General features: G+C 36.8%; 1 protein-coding gene across 1 annotated transcript in view; it reads right to left on the minus strand.

Annotated features, from left to right (window-relative positions):
- The window catches only part of IFT80 (intraflagellar transport 80), a 153,525-nt gene that overhangs the window by 102,102 nt on the left and 32,390 nt on the right, over window positions 1–19,033 (minus strand). The window contains exons 6-8 of the mRNA XM_030822766.1: window positions 11,899–12,008; window positions 3,349–3,438; window positions 1,874–2,011 (exon numbers count right to left, since the gene is read on the minus strand). Coding sequence (XP_030678626.1) covers window positions 1,874–2,011; window positions 3,349–3,438; window positions 11,899–12,008 — 338 coding nt within the window. The remainder of the gene's footprint in view (window positions 1–1,873; window positions 2,012–3,348; window positions 3,439–11,898; window positions 12,009–19,033) is intronic.

The raw sequence follows: 19,033 nt of genomic DNA on the forward strand, positions 1-19,033 counted from the left end.
ACTAAAATTGACAATGTAAGAATGTAATACATTGTGAAAATGAGACTACACATTCTATAGATTTAGAATCACTGATAGGGAAAATCAGAGGTAAAAGCTCCTTAAGTGATTAGATGGGATGATCTAACATCCTGACGTTGTAATTGAGAAAGGAGAGACCTAGCAGAAAACAAATTAGAAAAATATACAAACTTTAGAGTCAATGGAAGGCATGATCAAAGGAAGTCAAACATGAGACAGGCCTTTAAAAATGAGTGGAACTCAGGCCGGGCGGGGTGGCTCACGGCTGTAATCTCAGCACTTTGGGAGGCTGAGGTGGGTGGATCACTAGGTCAGGAGATTGAGACCATCCTGGCTAACACGGTGAAACCCTGTCTCTACTAAAAACACAAAAAACTAGCCGGGCGTGGTGACGAGTGCCTGTAGTCCCAGCGCTAGGGAGGCTAAGGCAGGAGAATGGGATGAACCTGGGAGGCAGAGCTTGCAGTGAGCTGAGACTGCGCCTGGGCAACAGAGCAAGGCTCTGTCTCAAAAAAAAAAAAAAAAAAAAAAAGAATGAGTGGGACTCACTATGGTCTAAGACAGAAATCAAAGTATTCCATGAAATGAGAAAATGAGTGGGGATGTTAGTAAGAGGCAGGAAAGGTTCAAAAGCCAATGTTCAATGTGAGTTGAACACACTTAGAGAGTTGTGGGGGAACAGACTGGATTTTCTTTGGCACCAGGTTTCAAACAGCTTCTAAAGCCAAGCAGAGGACTTCATATTTTATGCGATAGAAAGCAAGTAACCAGAAATCTTAATAGATTAAAAGCTCTAAAAATTTTGTCTTATTCTGCATTAGAGGCAAATAAGCCACAGAACAATTTTATGATTTCCCCAGTTAGGAATAGTATAAAACAGCTGCACTCAAACTCTTTTTACCGCATAATGCTGCTGCTTTTGGGGTACTTCAACGAACAATTCATTCAAGTACAATGGGTAAATGCTGCTGAGCTTGGCTATTTCCCCAGGTTCTAAACAGAATTTGTATGAAGGAGGGCATATTCTCTTATGGGGAAAAATTCTTGCATGTATTCAAATATGAATTCTTGATAAAGAAAAATATGTCCTTTGGTTATTTATTTATTTATTTAGAGACAGGGTCTAATTCTCATCCAGGCTGGAGTACAGTGGCATGATTATAGCTTGCTACAGCCTCCACCTCCTGGGCTCCAGTGAGCCTCCCACCTCAGTTTTCCCAGTAGCTGGGACCACAGGTATGCACCATCATGCCTGGCAAATTTTTAAATTTTTTTTGTACAGACAGAGTTTCACTATGTTACCTGGGCTGGTCTCAAACTCCTGGGCTCAAGCAATCCTCCCTCCTCGGACTCCGGAAGTGCTGGGATTACAGGCATGAAACACCACATCCAGCCATGTCCTCTGGTCTTAAAATGACTATTTTTCAAATGCACTAATTTCTTACACAAAATATGCAATTGAGATTTCGTATGAAACATATTGACAGCAAAAAATAAATAAAAGTTTATGAGCTTCAAGTCAGTGAAAGGTTAGAAAAAAAAAGTTTAAAACTGAATTTTCCATATTGAATGGGCATAAATTTTAATACTTTAACTACTTCATCCTCCATAATCATGCTCAAAGTAAGTATTTCCAGAAAGACAAATAGTAGAGATCGTGCCCATTCTTCAAACTTAAACAGATTTTGGTCCCATATATCTGGAATTAATTGAACCAGCATATTAAGAAGACAAATAAGAAAGATTCAACCAAATGCATCCATTGAAAATGTTTTTTAAAGATTGAGAACCATGTGTGTTGTGCATTACATTTATAACAGCACATCTGTGATTGCTCACCACTATAACTTACCCCAGTTTTATCACACAAGCGTAAAGTATGAAACGATCCAACAGCAAATAATTCTCCATCTGGAGCCCAGGCAACTGAAGTAATAGGATGCTCATGAGGTTGTGAATTGTACAGTGGGCGGCTGTAACTATCCCACACCTACAAAAGCAATTTTTAAAAATCTTTTATAATATCAGGGAGAAGTTTGCCAAAACTAAAAGAAAAATAAATAAATAAAATAAAAATGTTTTATAACAGACACCACATAAAAACAAGTTTGTCTTCCAGTAAGGTAGTAAATAAAAATTTAGAAATCAGCACCTTATATATTAGCAATTAAACGTCTTTACTATCACACAAGGGGAAAACAAAGCTGTATTCTTTTAAGCCTAAATATCTCAAAAAGAAACTATTTTATAACATTGTCATAATTTTTAGATTTTACTAAATCTCTGAACATAAAATCTACCCATTTTAAATCCTTTTAAATATAATAGTACATTTTGAAATGTTTAGTTCTTAGCTTTGTTTTGTTTTTTGAATTTTAGAGACAGGGTCTCACTCTGTGGCCCAGGCTGGAGTACAGTAGCATGACCATAGCTCACTGCAGTCTTGATCTCCTGGGCTCAAGAGATCTTCCTGCTTTAGCCTCCCAAGTAGCAAGGACTACAGGTACATGCTGCCATACTTGGCTAATTTTTTAATTTTTGTAGAGACGGGGTCTTGTTATATTGCCTAGGCTGTTCTCCAACTCCTGGTCTCAAGTAACCCTACTGCCTTGGCTTCTCAAAGCACTGGGGTTATATGTATGAGCTACCATACCTAGCTTGCTTACCACTTTGCTTAAATTTTTTTCTCCCTGTAAGGGCTCTACCTACTTTCTCTAAAAGTATTTATTTCAATTTAATTGCCTCTAACTCTAGTTATTAATATATTAAACCTTATTCCTCTCTACAAATTATTTTGACCTGAAATTATTCAATATTTAGTAAACCAGCAGGGTTGATTTTTAAAAACATACTGAATTGACTTATATTGAGTCACGGTAAAATTACAGGCTATACTGATATTGTTACTTATTAAATATCAAGCTCTATATATCAATGAGATAGTCTTTCTTTTTTTGAGAGAGAGAGCGTCTCACTTTGTTGCTCAGGCTGGAATGCAGTGGCACGATTATGGCTCACTGCAGCCTCAACCACCTGTGCTCAAGTGATCCATTCACCTCAGCTTCCCAAGTAGCTGGGAACACAGATGTGCTCCATCACAACTGGCTAATTTTTTTTTGTAGAGGTAGGGTCTCACTGTGTTGTCCAGGCTAATGAGATAGTCTTTATGAAGTCCATGCTTTAAAATACCACTTAACATTATAAAATAATTTGCCAAATTACTGGAGTAAAAAGACATGGCTAAAGTAAAAAACTAAAAGAATATTCTTATATGCTATTTATAAATTTGATTATTTCAGCCAAGTGATAAATCTAAACATTACATACCTTATATTTACAGTCTTCACCAGCAGATAAAATAAGATCATTGACTGAGTTCCAATCTACTTTTAAAATAATGCCATCATGAGCTTTCCACTGTGAGAAAAAAGTAAGAATAAGATATTAATTATAACTTTAAAAGCACTTAAGTTTTTTTCTGTAAGAAAATAAATTTTGCCTCTTTCTAACGACTCCCTTGTCATCTTCTCAGGGATTCCTATCTTCCTTTTATAGCCAATGTACAATACCTCATTTCCTTGTTTCATTTGTAATTTACACTAATGTAAGCACCTAGCACCTAAGACATCCACTATATAGCTTCAAAGCTTATGAATTTCCTCAGTTGCCTGGACTCCAGATGGAAAATGACTTGCTGCTGAACTATTTCAAGCTAGACATTTATACAATAACACTGAATGAATATGTTACGTATTCCAAAAATGTCAACTGAATCCAAATCTTGCTTTCTCCTTCATATAGGAGATCCCATTACTGATATTGCCTTCATGCTTGTTTACGTATTTATTTATTTATTTTTTATTTTTTGAGGCAGGGTCTCACTGTCACACAGGTTGGAGTTCAATGATGTGATCAGGGCTAACTGCAGTCTCGACCTCCCACATTCAAGCAATCCTCTTGCCTCAGCCTCCCGAGCGGCTGGGACTACAGGCACGTGCCACTACACCCAGCTAATTTTTTTTTTTTTTTTCATTTTTGGTAGAGAATTCTTGCTATATTGCCTAGGCTAGTCTCAAACTCCTGGGCTCAAGTAATCCTCCTGCCTTGGCCTCCCAGTGTGCTGGGATTACAGGCGTGAGCCACCATGTTCGGCCCCCACCAACCATTTTTTTTTTTTTAAACTTCTGCACAAACATCTTTAATACCCTCTTCATTTCATTCTGTTCGTCATAGTCTTCTAAGTTTCATTCACTTTATCTTCATGTGTCTGGTTTACAACTGGACTACTCCGAGAAACTTCTGCTGTATTTACCATGTAACAAAAATATGTTTTCCATAGATAAATACATATTCTATGTATACAGTCATTCTTTGGTATCTGTGGGGGATTGGTTCCAGTACCTCCCATTGATATGAAAATCGTTAAGTTCTGCCTTGGCCTCCCAAAGTGCTGGGATTACAGGCATGAGCCACTGTGCCCAGCCATGGATTCTTAAGAGTTTCATTTTAAAGGAACAAAATAAATATTGCATATTCAAGATTTATGAATAAAATATGATTCAAATTTTCCTTACACTGTAATTTAGGATATCAACATATATTACAAATATTTGCATATTGTTATACATATAATAATTTTTATTTATTTATTAATTTATTAGGCATTTTGTAAAATTCCTTTGAACAACAAGCTCCTTGAAGGCAGAAGCTATGTTCTGTTTCATTTTGACTATCTCATACCTACCACAGTGCTTGGTATATAATAGGTATGCATTACATTTTTATTCAATGAATAAATAAAAATTTCCTCACCATAAAACCAAGTTCAAGGTGTTGAGAAGGCCTTAAAAGACATGAGGTATATACTTCTGAACTGCATTCCACAAGCAAGAATTAATTAAGCACACTTTTTTGTGGACAATCCCAATTTGAACATGTTTTTATGCTCAAGAAGAACTGCAGCTGCTTCAGTCTCCCAAAAGGAATAGATAATTTGCATGAAGTTACTAATTATACTTTAAGTCCTGTTTCTCTCTAGCTAATTTTGGCAATGGATACTTTGCTTCTCTCTAATACCTCCTGGCCCAAAGGTTCTACTGAACCACTAAGCCATATTTTACTTGACCAACTGTGATATAACCAGCTTCCTGAGTTTCATTTATACAAGCATAATTACAGGTATCTAAACAAATTTACAGGAACACTATTCCAAAATGGCTGAATAGGAACAGCTCTGGTCTGCAGCTCCCAGCGTGATCGACACAGAAGACGGGTGATTTCTGCATTTCCAACTGAGCTCTGAAGAGAACAGTGGTTCTCCCAGCACGGCGTTTGAGCTCTGAGAATGGACAGACTGCCTCCTCAAGTGGGTCCTTGACCCCTGTGTAGCCTAACTGGGAGACACCTCCCAGTAGGGGCCGACTGACACCTCATACAGGCAGGTGCCCCTCTGGGACGAAGCTTCCAGAGGAAGGATCAGGCAGCAATATTTGCTGTTCTGCAATATTTGCTATTCTGCAGCCTCTGCTGGTGATACCCAGGCAAACAGGGCCTGAAGTGGACCTCCAGCAAACTCCAACAGACCTGCAGCTGAGGGTCCTGACTGTTAGAAGGAAAACTAACAAACAGAAAGGAATAGCATCAACATCAACAAAAAGGACGTCCACACCAAAACACCATCTGTAGGTCACCAACATCAAAGACCAAAGGTAGATAAAACCACAAAGATGGGGAGAAACCAGAGCAGAAAAGCTGAAAATTCTAAAAACCAGAACGCTCCTTCTCCTCCAAAGGATTGCAGCTCCTCACCAGCAATGGAACAAAGCTGGACAGAGAATGACTTTGACGAGTTGACAGAAGTAGGCTTCAGAAGGTCAGTAATAACAAACTTCCCCGAGCTAAAGGAGCATGTTCTAAGCCATCACAAGGAAGCTAAAAACCTTGAAAAAAAGATTAGATGAATGGCTAACTAGAATAAACAGCGTAGAGAAGACCTTAAATGACCTGATGGAATTGAAAACCACGGCACGAGAACTACTTGATGCATGCACAAGCTTCAGTAGCTGATTCGATCAAGTGGAAGAAAGGTTATCAGTGATTGAAGATCAAATTAATGAAATAAAGTGACAAGAGAAGTTTAGACAAAACAGAGTAAAAAGAAACGAACAAAGCCTCCAAGAAATATGGGACTATGTGAAAAGACCAAATCTACATTTGATTGGTGTACCTGAAAGTGATGGGGAGAATGGAACCAAGTTGGAAAACACTCTTCGGATATTATCCAAGAGAACTTCCCCAACCTAGCAAGGCAGGCAAACATTCAAATTCAGGAAATACAGAGAACACAACAAAGATACTCCTCAAGAAGAGCAACCCCAAGACACATAATTGTCAGATTCATCAAAGTAGAAATGAAGGAAAAAATGTTAAGGGCAGCCAAAAAGAAAGATTGGGTTACCCACAAAGGGAATCCCATCAGACTAACAGCGGATCTCTCAGCAGAAACTCTGCAAGCCAGAAGGGAGAGTGGGGGCCAATATTCAACATTCTTAAAGGCAAGAATTTTCAACCCAGAATTTCATATCCCACAAAACTAAGCTTCACAAGTGCAGGAGAAATAAAATCCTTTACAGACAAGCAAATGCTGAGAGATTTTGTCACCACCAGGCCTGCCTTACAAGAGCTCCTGAAGGAAGCACTAAACATGGAAAGGAACAACCGGTACCAGCCACTGCAAAAACATGCCAAATTGTAAAGACCATTGATGCTAGGAAGAAACTACATCAACTAATGGGCAAAATAACCAGCTAACATCATGTCAGGATCAAATTCACACATAACAATATTAACCTTAAATGTAAATGGGCTAAATGCCTCAATTAAAAGACACAGACTGGCAAATTGGATGAAGAATCAAGATCCATCAGTGTGCTGTATTCAGGAGACCCGTCGCACATGCAGAGACACACATAGGCTCAAAATAAATGGATGGTGGAAGATCTACCACGCAAATGGAAGCAAAAAAAGCAGGGGTTGCAATCCTAGTCTCTGTTAAACAGACTTTAAACCAACAAAGATCAAAAGGGACAAAGAAGGCCATTACATAATGGTAAACGGATCAATTCAACAAGAAGAGCTAATTATCCTAAATACATATGCACCCAATACAGGAGCACCCAGATTCATAAAGCAAGTCCTTAGAGACCTACAAAGAAACTTGGACTCTCACACAATAATAATGGGAGACTTTAACATGCCACTGTCAATATTAGACAGATCAACAAGACAGAAGGTTAACAAGGATATCCAGGACTTGAACTCAGCTCTGCACCAAGCAGACCCAACAGATATCTACAGAACTCTCCCCCCCAAATCAACAGAATATACATTATTCTCAGCACCACATCGCACTTATTCCAAAATTGACCGCATAGCAGGAAGCAAAGCACAACTCAGCAAATGTAAAAGAACAGAATTCACAACAAACTGTCTCTCAGACCACAGTGCAATCAAATTAGAACTCAGGATTAAGAAACTCACTCAAAACCACACAACTACATGAAAACTGAACAACCTTCTCCTGAATGACTACTGGGTACATAATGAAATGAAGGCAGAAATAAAGATGTTCTTTGAAACCAATGAGAACAAAGATACAACATACCAGAATCTTTGGGACACATTTAAAGCAGTGTATAGAGGGAAATTTATAGCACTAAATGCCCACGAGAGAAAGCAGGAAAGATCTAAAATCAACACCCTAACATCACAATTAAAAGAACTAGAGAAACAAGAGCAAACACATTCAAAAGCTAGCAGAAGGCAAGAAATAACTAAGATCAGAGCAGAACTGAAGGAGATAGAGACACAAAAAACCCTTCGAAAAAATCAATGAATCCAGGAGCTGTTTTTTTGAAAAGATCAACAAAATTGATAGACTACTAGCAAGACTAATAAAGAAGAAAAGAGAGAAGAATCAAATAGATATGATAAAAAATGATAAAGGGGATATCACAGCCAATTTCACAGAAATACAAACTACCATCAGAGAATACAATAAACACCTCTATGCAAATAAACTAGGAAATCTAGAAGAAATCGATAAACTCCTGGACACATACGCCCTCTCAAGACTAAACAAGGAAGAAGTTGAATAGACCAATAACAGGCTCTGAAATTGAGGCAATAATCAATAACCTACCAACCAAAAAAAGTCCAGAGCCAGACGGATTCACAGCCGAATTCTACCAGAGGTACAAAGAGGAGCTGGTACCATTCCTTCTGAAACTATTCCGATCAATAGAAAAAGAGGGAATCCTCCCTAACTCATTTTATGAGGCCAGCATCATTCTGATACCAAAGCCTGGCAGAGACACAACCAAAAAAGAGAATTTTAGACCAATATCCCTGATGAACATTGATGCAAAAATCCTCAAAAAAACACTGGCAAACTGAATCCAGCAGCACATCAAAAAGCTTATCCACCACAATCAAGTTGGCTTCACCCCTGGGATGCGAGGGGTTCAACATATGCAAATAAAGAAACGTAATCCGTCACATAAACAGAACCAATGACAAAACCACGATTACCTCAATAGATGCAGAAAAGGCCTTCGACAAAATTCAACAGCCGTTCATGCTAAAAACTCTCAATAAACTAGGTATTGATGGAACATATCTCAAAATAAGAGCTACTTATGACAAACCCACAGCCAATATCATACTGAATGGGCAAAAACTGGAAGCATTCCCTTTGAAAACTGGCACAAGACAGGGATGCCCTCTCTCACCATTCCTAATTCAACATAGTGTTGGAAGTTCTGGCCAGGGCAATCAGGCAAGAGAAAGAAATAAAGGGTATTCAATTACGAAAAGAGGAAGTCAAATTGTCCCTGTTTGCAGATGACACAACTGTATATTTAGAAAACCCCATCATCTCAGCCCAAAATCTCCTTAAGCTGATAACCAACTTCAGTAAAGTCTCAGGATACAAAATCAATGTGCAAAAATCACAACCATTTCTATACACCAATGACAAACAGAGAGCCAAATCATGAGTGAACTCCCATTCACAATTGCTACACAGATACTAAAATACCTAGGAATCCAACTTACAACGGATGGGAGGGACCTCTTAAATGAGAACTACAAACCACTGCTCAACAAAATAAAGGAGGACACAAACAAATGGAAGAACATTCCATGCTCATGGATAGGAAGAATCAATATCGTGAAATGGCCATACTGCCCAACGTAATTTATAGATTCAATGCCATCCCCATTAAGCTACCAATCACTTTCTTCACAGAATTGGAAAAAACTACTTTAAAGTTGATATGGAACCAAAAAAGAGCCTGCATTGCCAAGACAATCCTAAGCAAAAAGAACAAAGCTGGAGGCATCACGCTACCTGACTTCAAACTATACTACAAGGCTACCAAAACAGCATGGTACTGGTACCAAAACAGAGATATAGACCAACGGAACAGAACAGAGCCCTCAGAAATAACACCATACATTTACAACCATCTGATCTTTGACAAACCTGACAAAAACAAGCAATGGGGAAGGGATTCCCTATTTAATAAATGGTGCTGGGAAAACTGGTTAGCCATATATAGAAAGCTGAAACTGGTTCCCTTCCTTACACCTTATACAAAAATTAATTCAAGATGGGTTAAAGACTTAAATGTTAGACCTAAAACCATAAAAATCCTAGAAGAAAATCTAGGCAATACCATTCAGGACATAGGCATTGGCAAGGACTTCATGACTAATACACCAAAAGCAATGGCAACAAAAGCCAAAATTGACAAATGGGATCTAATTAAACTAAAGAGCTTCTGCACAGCAAAAGAAACTACCATCAGAGTGAACAGGCAACCTACAGAATGGGAGAAAATTTTTGCAATCTACCCATCTGACAAAGGGCTAATATCCAGAATCTACAAAGAACTTAAACAAATTTACAAGAAAAAAACAAACAACCCCATCAAAAAGTGGGTGAAGGATATGAACAGACACTTCTCAAAAGAAGACATTTACGCAGCCAACAGACACATGAAAAAATGTTCATCAACACTGGTCATCAGAGAAATGCAAATCAAAACCACAATGAGATACCATCTCACACCAGTTAGAATGGTGATCATTAAAAAGTCAGGAAACAACAGTGCTGGAGAGGATATGGAGAAACAGGAATCCTTTTACACTGTTGGTGGGAGTGTAAACTAGTTCAACCACTGTGGAAGACAGTGTGGCAATTCCTCAAGGATGTAGAACTAGAAATACCATTTGACCCAGCCATCCCATTACTGGGTATATACCCAAAGGATGATAAATCATGCTACTATAAAGACACATGCACACATATGTTTATTGTGGCACTATTCACAATAGCAAAGACTTGGAACCAATCCAAATGTCCATCAGTGATGGACTGGATTAAGAAAATGTGGCACATATACACCATGGAATACCATGCAGCCATAAAAACGGATGAGTTCATGTCCTTTGCAGGGACATGGATGAAGCTGGAAATCATCATTCTCAGCAAACTATTGCAAGGACAGAAAACCAAACACTGCATGTTCTCACTCATAGGTGGGAATTGAACAGTAAGAACACTTGTACACAGGATGGGGAACATCACACACCGGGGCCTGTCGTAAGGTGGGGGTCTGGGGGAGGGATAGCATTAGGAGAAATACCTAATGTAAATGATGAGTTAATGGGTGCAGCAAACCTACATCGCACATGTATACCTATGTAACAAACCTGCACATTGTGCACATGTATCCTAGAACTTAAAGTATAATTTAAAAAAAAAAGAAAAAAAAAACAAATTCACATAACTATAAACTAAAGGTATAAACTAAAAGATTCAACTTGCCTGTTTTTGCTGTATAAATTTCATAGCAGATTTTCAGCATAGGTAATTGGCATGGAAGGACTTTGACTAAGAGCCACCAGAACTAGTCCTCTTTCCCAGCTTCTTCCCTTTGCCCAAATTCTTTACCTTAGGTGCCTAAGGACAGGGGCTTGTATGTTCTATTCCTGCATGTCCCTATAGTTCCTAGCAGAGTCCGTAAAAATGTAAATGCATTTTGGCTGTGTAAAATACGTATAGCATAATCTGTACAGATGTTATTAATAGGGAACCTCAAAGTCATCTCTATGTCCTTATTCCCTAAAATCTACATCTACTCAACTGTTAATAAATGTTGTAGCCTGTTTTGGACAGTTAATGTTAATAAATGCTGTAGCCTGTCAATGTCTACCAACAAATCTCTTACTCAAGACCTAGTCATTTTACAATGTTTTCCTGGTCTCCTTGGTTGACTAAAAGGTAGAGATGGCATAGCAACTTATAATAGCATAATAATACAGATAATAACAGGTACTCTATATTGAGTGCTTACTGTATGCCCGGAATTGTCCTTTGCACTTTGCAATTTTAACTCATTTAATCCTCACAGCAATCCTGTTAAGCTGATATTAGTGTCACTAACTAAGAGATGTTCTCGTCTCTTAGTTGAGCTGTTGAAGGCTGACATTCAACAATATTTTATAACTTGCCTAAGGTCATGTATAGGTAAGTAAGTGAAGATTTGAACCCAAGTGGCTAATTCCAAAGCCTGTGTTCTTATTAGCAAAACTATGCTGTATCATTATCAAAATGAGGTGGAATAAGGGGAAAACAAACTTTGTTGGAAATATAAAGATATTCCTTGTTCTGTAATAAAGGCTGATTAAACTATGTACTTAAAGACCAGACTGTAAAAAGACCACCCAGAAGAAAGAGACTCCTAAGCAAGTACCCTCTAGTTTAGCAGTCAGGCAGACCCTGATAACAATTTACAAATGACTGAGAAGTACCTGTAAAACTTTAGCATTTGGTTGAAGAGGTTTAATGATTAGCTGCTTGCCTGCTGTATAAAGAACCTTTTCTGAATCAGGGCCCCACGCTACTGAATACACTGGTGTTCCTGTAAGATGAAAAAAGAAAAAAAAAGGCTGATAAACTTTAATTATTATGCCTTATAAAAAGAGAGATTGTTAAGAGGATCAAAAAAGCCATATGAAGTGTCATTTCATTTCTTCTCTTTTCAATGGACCTTTCAAATTAGAGTACAGTCTGATGTTGAAATGCTGACTGGGTTAATATTGACCTCTGAAAATCTACTGTGAGCAACTGACATACTATATTTTTAACTAATTAGGATCTTGCTGAGAAAATATGGAGTTTTTGGAAATTCTATATAGAGTGCTACTGAAATACATAAGATAAAATAAATATACTTCATTTTTAATATATAAAGGAATAGCAGAAAAGTCATGATTTATCATTTCCCATCATTGACAGCCATCAATATGTATCTATTTATTGGCAGCAAATGTTTTTACATTCATTTGCAACTAGTTCAACAAATCATGTTGGTTTAAGGCAGCAGTCTTGGGGCTTGGCTGCACATTGTAATCACCTAGCAAGCTTTTTAAAAATTTTTATTTTTAATTTTTGTAGGTACACAGTAGATATATATATTTATGGGGTACATGAGATATTTTGATACCGGCATACAATACATAATAACTACATCATGGAAAATGGGGTATCCATCCCCTCAAGCATTTTTCCTTTGTGTTATGAACAATCCAATTGTACTCTCACCTTGTTGTGTTATCAAATACTAGGCCTTATTCATTCATTCATTCTATTTTTGGTACCCATTAACCACCCCACCTCCCTCATAACCTGCTCACTACCTTTCCCAGCATCTTGTTACCATCCTTCTCTCTATCTCCATGGGTTCCATTGTTTTGATTTTCAGATCCCACAAATAAGTGAGAACACGCAATGTTTGTCTTTCTGTGCCTGGCTCATTTCACTCAACATAATGAATGAACTACAGTTCCATCCATGTTGTAGCAAATGACTGAATCTCATTCTTTTTTATGGCTGAATAGTACTCCACTGTGTGTAAGTACCACATTTTCTTTATCTAGTCATCTGTTGATGGACGCTTAGGTTGCCTTCAAATGTTGGTATTGTGAACAGAGTTGCAACAAACACAAAAATGTAGCTATCTCTTTAATATACTGATTTCCTTTCTTTTGGGTATATACCCAGCAATGGAGTTATAGCCATCAGTATTAAACTAACTCAATGCATAAAGTAACTTAAATTTTACATATTAAAATACAAATGGTATACTCACCCTATAAATTAATTATCATACCTGATGCTACAACAGGCAACAGAACTTCCCCTCACATGCTGCTTAAGCGGCAGACTAATGGACAGAAATAACTTCATCCCAAAATATCTAATAACCTCCCACTCACGAATTCACAAATGGCAAATTTTTTTATATCAGATTAGGGAAAGTTTTGTTATCTATTAGGTTTGGCTTTAGCCCGAAAGCTTGGCTTAAAAGAAGCTCCAATATCTTATAACTAGCATAAAGTTTACTTCCAGAGGAAAAGTACAAGTTTGATTTACCTACCACTCTATAAACTATGTTACACTTGATAGTGTTTTCAATTGCCAATAGGAATTTAGAGACGGTATTTTTAAACTCAGTTACATTTAAGTATAGTATTTCTTACCTTAATTACTTTCTAGATTACCTAATGTCTTCTGGAAGACTATACTTTATGTAAGCCTAGTTTTAAAAAACAACTATCATATTTATTGAAAACATTGGTTATACGGCAGTAAATAATCTGTTTTCCACTTGCCCGGCACAGCTGCCTAGTCATTAGGCAGGTGAATCAAGGTTATGTAGTTAATCTATGAAATAGTAACCCAATTATATTTACAAAACCATCTTTTAAAAATTGTCTAGGACTCTTAAATCAGACTGTTGTAGTAATGGACTTTCTGTGAATCAATGAATCAATGAATAAATGAATCATTAAGGAATTTACATTCTTAGTAGAATAAAATCTGAATTTCATGGTTTGTGGGCAATCAATAAAATTTAATTGTTTATTCAAATGAAAAGCCCAACTGATGATATAATCAATAAATCAATGTCTTACTGAATAAATTTCAGTAAGACAGATGCTTTTGTTTAAGAGGTACTCTACTTTTTTTGTGCCATTTTCTCCCTAATAAAAACATAATTCGATTGTGAGCGAGTCCCAATGGTTTATAGAGGTTAGAAAGTCTAGTCTAGACCCAGTCCAAAAAAAAAAAAAACCCTGAAAAATGTCTTCCACAGTTCAGGAATAAAATGTCTAAATATCCTGTTTAGTCAATGACATCTAGGATTGTTCTGTATCAAAGGAACCCACGGAAATTCTTCCTGATGAGATGGCCAACCTCAGAAGGTACTCCTCCTTTTTCTGTACTTGATGAGTATATTTTCTGGGAATATTCTCTGGGAGTAGCCAGGAGTTGACCTGTGCTTCAAAAATAAATCTCCAAATGAACGAAGTTTAACCTTAATAAACTCCCCAAAAATAGAAGTCAAAATTTCAGATATTTCAAATGTAGTTCTTGGTGAGGACTGGAAAGGAGTGACAGGGACTTACTAGCTAAGGTTGTAGAATTATATAAGCCATCTTTATTTCCATTATTATAGTTATAATTTTTGTACAAAAAAGTAAATTAATATGTTTTAATTTATAGCCTATCAAATCTTCATAAATACACTCAGTAAAATTATACTTTCCTGGCGTGTATACCAAACTGTGACAAACATCTACCCTCAAGGAAATAATTCAGTAAATACAACTCCCATTGAGTTATACAGGATGTGACTTTAAGGCTTTAGTTGTGGTAAAAGGCACGGTTGGGGTACAGAATGAGGAACTAAGGACTCTTTAGTCCTCTTAACTTTAACATTTAATTCGTGGTCCCATTAAGTCAGCTATGACACCATTTCCTTGTTTATGAACCTTTCTTCATAGTATTTATCTTCCCTTTTGGGACAAAGAGATAATTCATTTCCTGCTTATAAAACAAATTTGTAAACAATAATGCTAAAGAAATAAGTATAACTATATAAGAAAAGAAAATAAGCTTATAAAGAAAAAGTTAAGTAATTCCTTTGTTATAACATGTGGTTTTCAACCACATTCCTTCAATAAAAATACAAGCAATGGAAACAAATAAATTATTTATTTATGATAAATAAGCATGGTCAACAGATAGGACTCATTAGTTACTCTCCTTAACCACTAAAAATTCAAAATGGATATCACATCAAAAACCTTGATCTTTATTATAATCATTCCTTATACTTAAAATAAAATATTAAGCATTAAACTACTGTATATGTGAACATTTTCTTTTCTAAAAGGAAATAAACTACATAGCTATACAACTTTCAATTTGGGTGGTTCTAATAAAGATCATTATTAAAAGTGGAAGAATCAGCTTCACAAAATAATTTGTATTATTATGAAATCCATCCACTAGCATTTTAAAAATTTATAATATTTCAAATTTTTAAAATATACTTATTAAAGCATGAATTATTCCCAGTGCTATGTTTCGCTTTGCAAAGTCAGCATGGAAATAACAAACTTAGCCTTTGGATTGAATTACTTTAAAACAAAGAGTTTAGCAAATTATGTAACAAAATGTTATTTATTTCATCATTAACAAAAATGGACAAAAAATAAAAAATAGCTTTATAATAGTTTTTTACTTTTTATATTGGAAATTTTAATTTATGCTCCATTTCTGCTAAGACACTCAAAAAGATCTTGTTTTTCTAACTTTGTACACTAAAATCATGTGACCTTTTTGACATTTTTTAAGAAACCACATGCACCTGGGGTTGTGTTAAATGTCAGACCCTTATCTCTCCATAAAACAAATTATCTAAATTCTTTCAACCTGTTGAAGGCATTTTAAACCACAGAAGAGGAGACAAAAATGTATTTCAATTGTTTTAAGGAAGTACATGGTTAAATAAACCGTGTTTTTCACATTCATACTATAAAAGTATCCCCTAAAAACGTTGTTTTTGTATGTTTTTAAGAATGCCTTTGAAACAAACTGTTCACTACTATAATAAAGCATTAGCTATCTTTGCCTTGAATGCAGTATTGGTCTACATAGAGTGAACAGAAGTAAAGTACTTGGAATAGAGTCTGGCACTATACAGCACTATCTGTTAACTACTACTACTACAAATTATTTTGTAATGTAATAAGCAAGCATTTGCTTACTGTATTGTTCACAGCAGTAGGCATTGATTTTTTTTTTTCTGTTTTGGCCAAATCATTGGCATTCAAAAACCAAGAATGATTTCCTTTTCATTTTATTTGTAGGAGACATGAGCTAACAATAGTTAATCAAGTGGGATTTATTCAAAAAATTCCATGCTCCATGCTTACGTATGTCACTGGATCAATACAAGAAAAAGTTTAAATAAAGGCATTTTTTTTTAAGTTTCTATCTTCAACCACTTCTCCCTTGGGAGGTCTCAACTTCCCCATAGCTTCACCTTTCACTTAATGTAACTGACTCCCAAATTAATATTTTAGCCTTTACCTCTGAGCTCCAACACATTTCTACTTGATCCAAAGAGATCTCCATCACAGAGCTTCAAATTCTACATATCCAAAACCATCACCCCTCCGTGTATATTTCCTAATTTATCCCTCTTTGAAGTCTTTACCCTTACAGGGTACATCCCTCTCAGTCTCTGAGAACTATCCACTTTTCCAACTACTATTGTCGATGCCTCTATTCAAGCCTTAATCGCTGCCTTTGTTCAAGTTTTCATCAGCACTAGCATAGACAATTTGAAACCTTACTGGCTACCTCTATTTAATCTCTACCTCCTCTAGTTTTTAACTTTATTATTACTGCAAAGGGAATCTGTCTAAAAGATTGGCATTATCTTTTACTTTCCTGGTCAATTTTTTGTTTTTTTGAGACGGAGTCTGGCTCTGTCGCCCAGGCTGGAGTGCAGTGGCGCAATCTCGGCTCACTGCAAGCTCCGCCTCCTGGGTTCACGCCAGTCTCCTGCCTCAGTCTCCCGAGTAGCTGGGACTACAGGCGCACGCCACTACGCCCGGCTAATTTTTTGTATTTTTAGTAGAGATGGGATTTCACTGTGTTAGCCAGGATGGTCTTGATCTCCTGACCTCGTGATCCGCCCCCCTCGGCCTCCCAAAGTGCTGGGATTACAGGCGTGAGCCACCGTGCCCGGCCCCTGGTCAATTTTTTAAAGGTTTTGTATGCTTATAGAATAAATGCCAAACCCCTTCTTTTAGCATCCAGGACTGTCAGCGTTTCGGTCCCCTTGGCAGTACTATCCTTCACATGGCCTACACTCTGGCCCAAGGAGTTAGCTCCCACTCACCTGACTTTTATGTCTCACAGTCTTCTGTCTCTCAAGCCTCTTATGATGCTAAGCTTCTTAACAGCTTCACTCCAATGCCAACAAGCCCATTTCCTTTCCCATTTCTTCACTCTTCAAAGCCCAGTTCAAAAGATGTTGCAATATTTGCCAGGAAGCCTTTCCAATACATTCACTCTCCCCAGAACACTAATCTCCACCCTCTGGTCCACTCCCACCTGCCACTGACAACACCTTAAGCACATTCCCTTGTATTACAATTATTTATTTATTAATTTCTATTGATTGATTTTTTTGAGAAAGGGTCTTACTCTGGCACCCAGGCTGGAGTGCAGCAGCATGATCACAGTTCACTGTAGCCCCAACACCCATGGGCTCAGGTGATCCTCCCACCTCAGCCTTCTGAGTAGCTCGGACTACAGGGATGCACCACTATGCCCGGCTAACTTTTGTATTTTTTGTAGAGACGGGGTTTTCCCATGTTGCCCAGGCTGATCTCCAGCTGGGCTCAAGTGATCTGCCCACTTCAGCCTCTCAAGTGTTGAGATTACAGGCATGAGCCACTGTGCCCAGCCACAATTACTTATATTTACAGTTTACCTCCTTTACTAAATTCATTATAGACAAGTTCCATGTTTTGTTGTTCTATTCCTCCACTTGAAAACAGTGTGGGAAAAATGTCCTTAAAGGTTTGCAGCATTACTTTATATATTTTAATTAGAGATTAAAACTGGAACAATGACACAAAAGATATGGCCTAAGTATAATTATCTCTAGTGTACATATTATTTTTCTCTAATAAGGAACAATAAACTCCCCATAAATACCAGTAAGAATCATTTTTAAACTAAGTCAAATCCCCCCACCCAAAACTGAGATTAAAGTATCTTCTGGATTAGAAGAGAAGTTAATGACTATGGCTTTTTCTATCTGAACATCTGGCTCCAATAGTCAAGAAATGAATTCAGGAATTAATCTCTATTCATCAAGAAATATGTATAATGAACACACATAAACAAAGTCACACAGATGCTTCCAACACTGTTTACATATTTCCAAATTTTATGATAATTCAGGTTTATGTTATTTCATTTTTGGGTCAAAATTTAGTTTCTCCCTTCAAAGGAGGCTTGCACTCCCAGCTGCCTTGGCCTTCTTACTTGAGCCTTTAGCATCCAGCTCTCAGTAGTTCAGATTTACAATCACCCTCAAAACTTGCAACCTCTAATAGATCAAAGAAACTTTATAAGTAATTAGGGAACTTTCCTTTTGGGTTACTGTCATTATAACAACTTAACTGCTCTACTGGTTTTTCTGGAGATGAAAAAGGAAAAGTCTATGCCTTATGAGGAAAGTATAGGTGGCACCAACGATTAAACACTCAAAAATTAGATGCATAGTTCTACAGTAAGTTTGTAATTCTTGGTCCAGAAAAAGATATCAGATTACTCTGTTGAAATACTAAGAGGTTAGCCAAAATGGGAATATCTATCTAATTTAATTCTGCTTATTAATCCATAATTAAGAAACTTTGAATGAGAATAATAAAATTAAAATAGGACAAAAATGATAGTCATTTCAAAGTCATTTGATGTTAAGGAAAACACATTTTAAATGTTGATGGGTAATATCATTACATGATATGATGCATACATAAGAAAATCACCTGTATTATATGGTACAATCTG

Source organism: Nomascus leucogenys, chromosome 11, assembly GCF_006542625.1.
Source record: "Nomascus leucogenys isolate Asia chromosome 11, Asia_NLE_v1, whole genome shotgun sequence".
In the NCBI taxonomy this organism is placed as follows: domain Eukaryota; kingdom Metazoa; phylum Chordata; class Mammalia; order Primates; family Hylobatidae; genus Nomascus; species Nomascus leucogenys.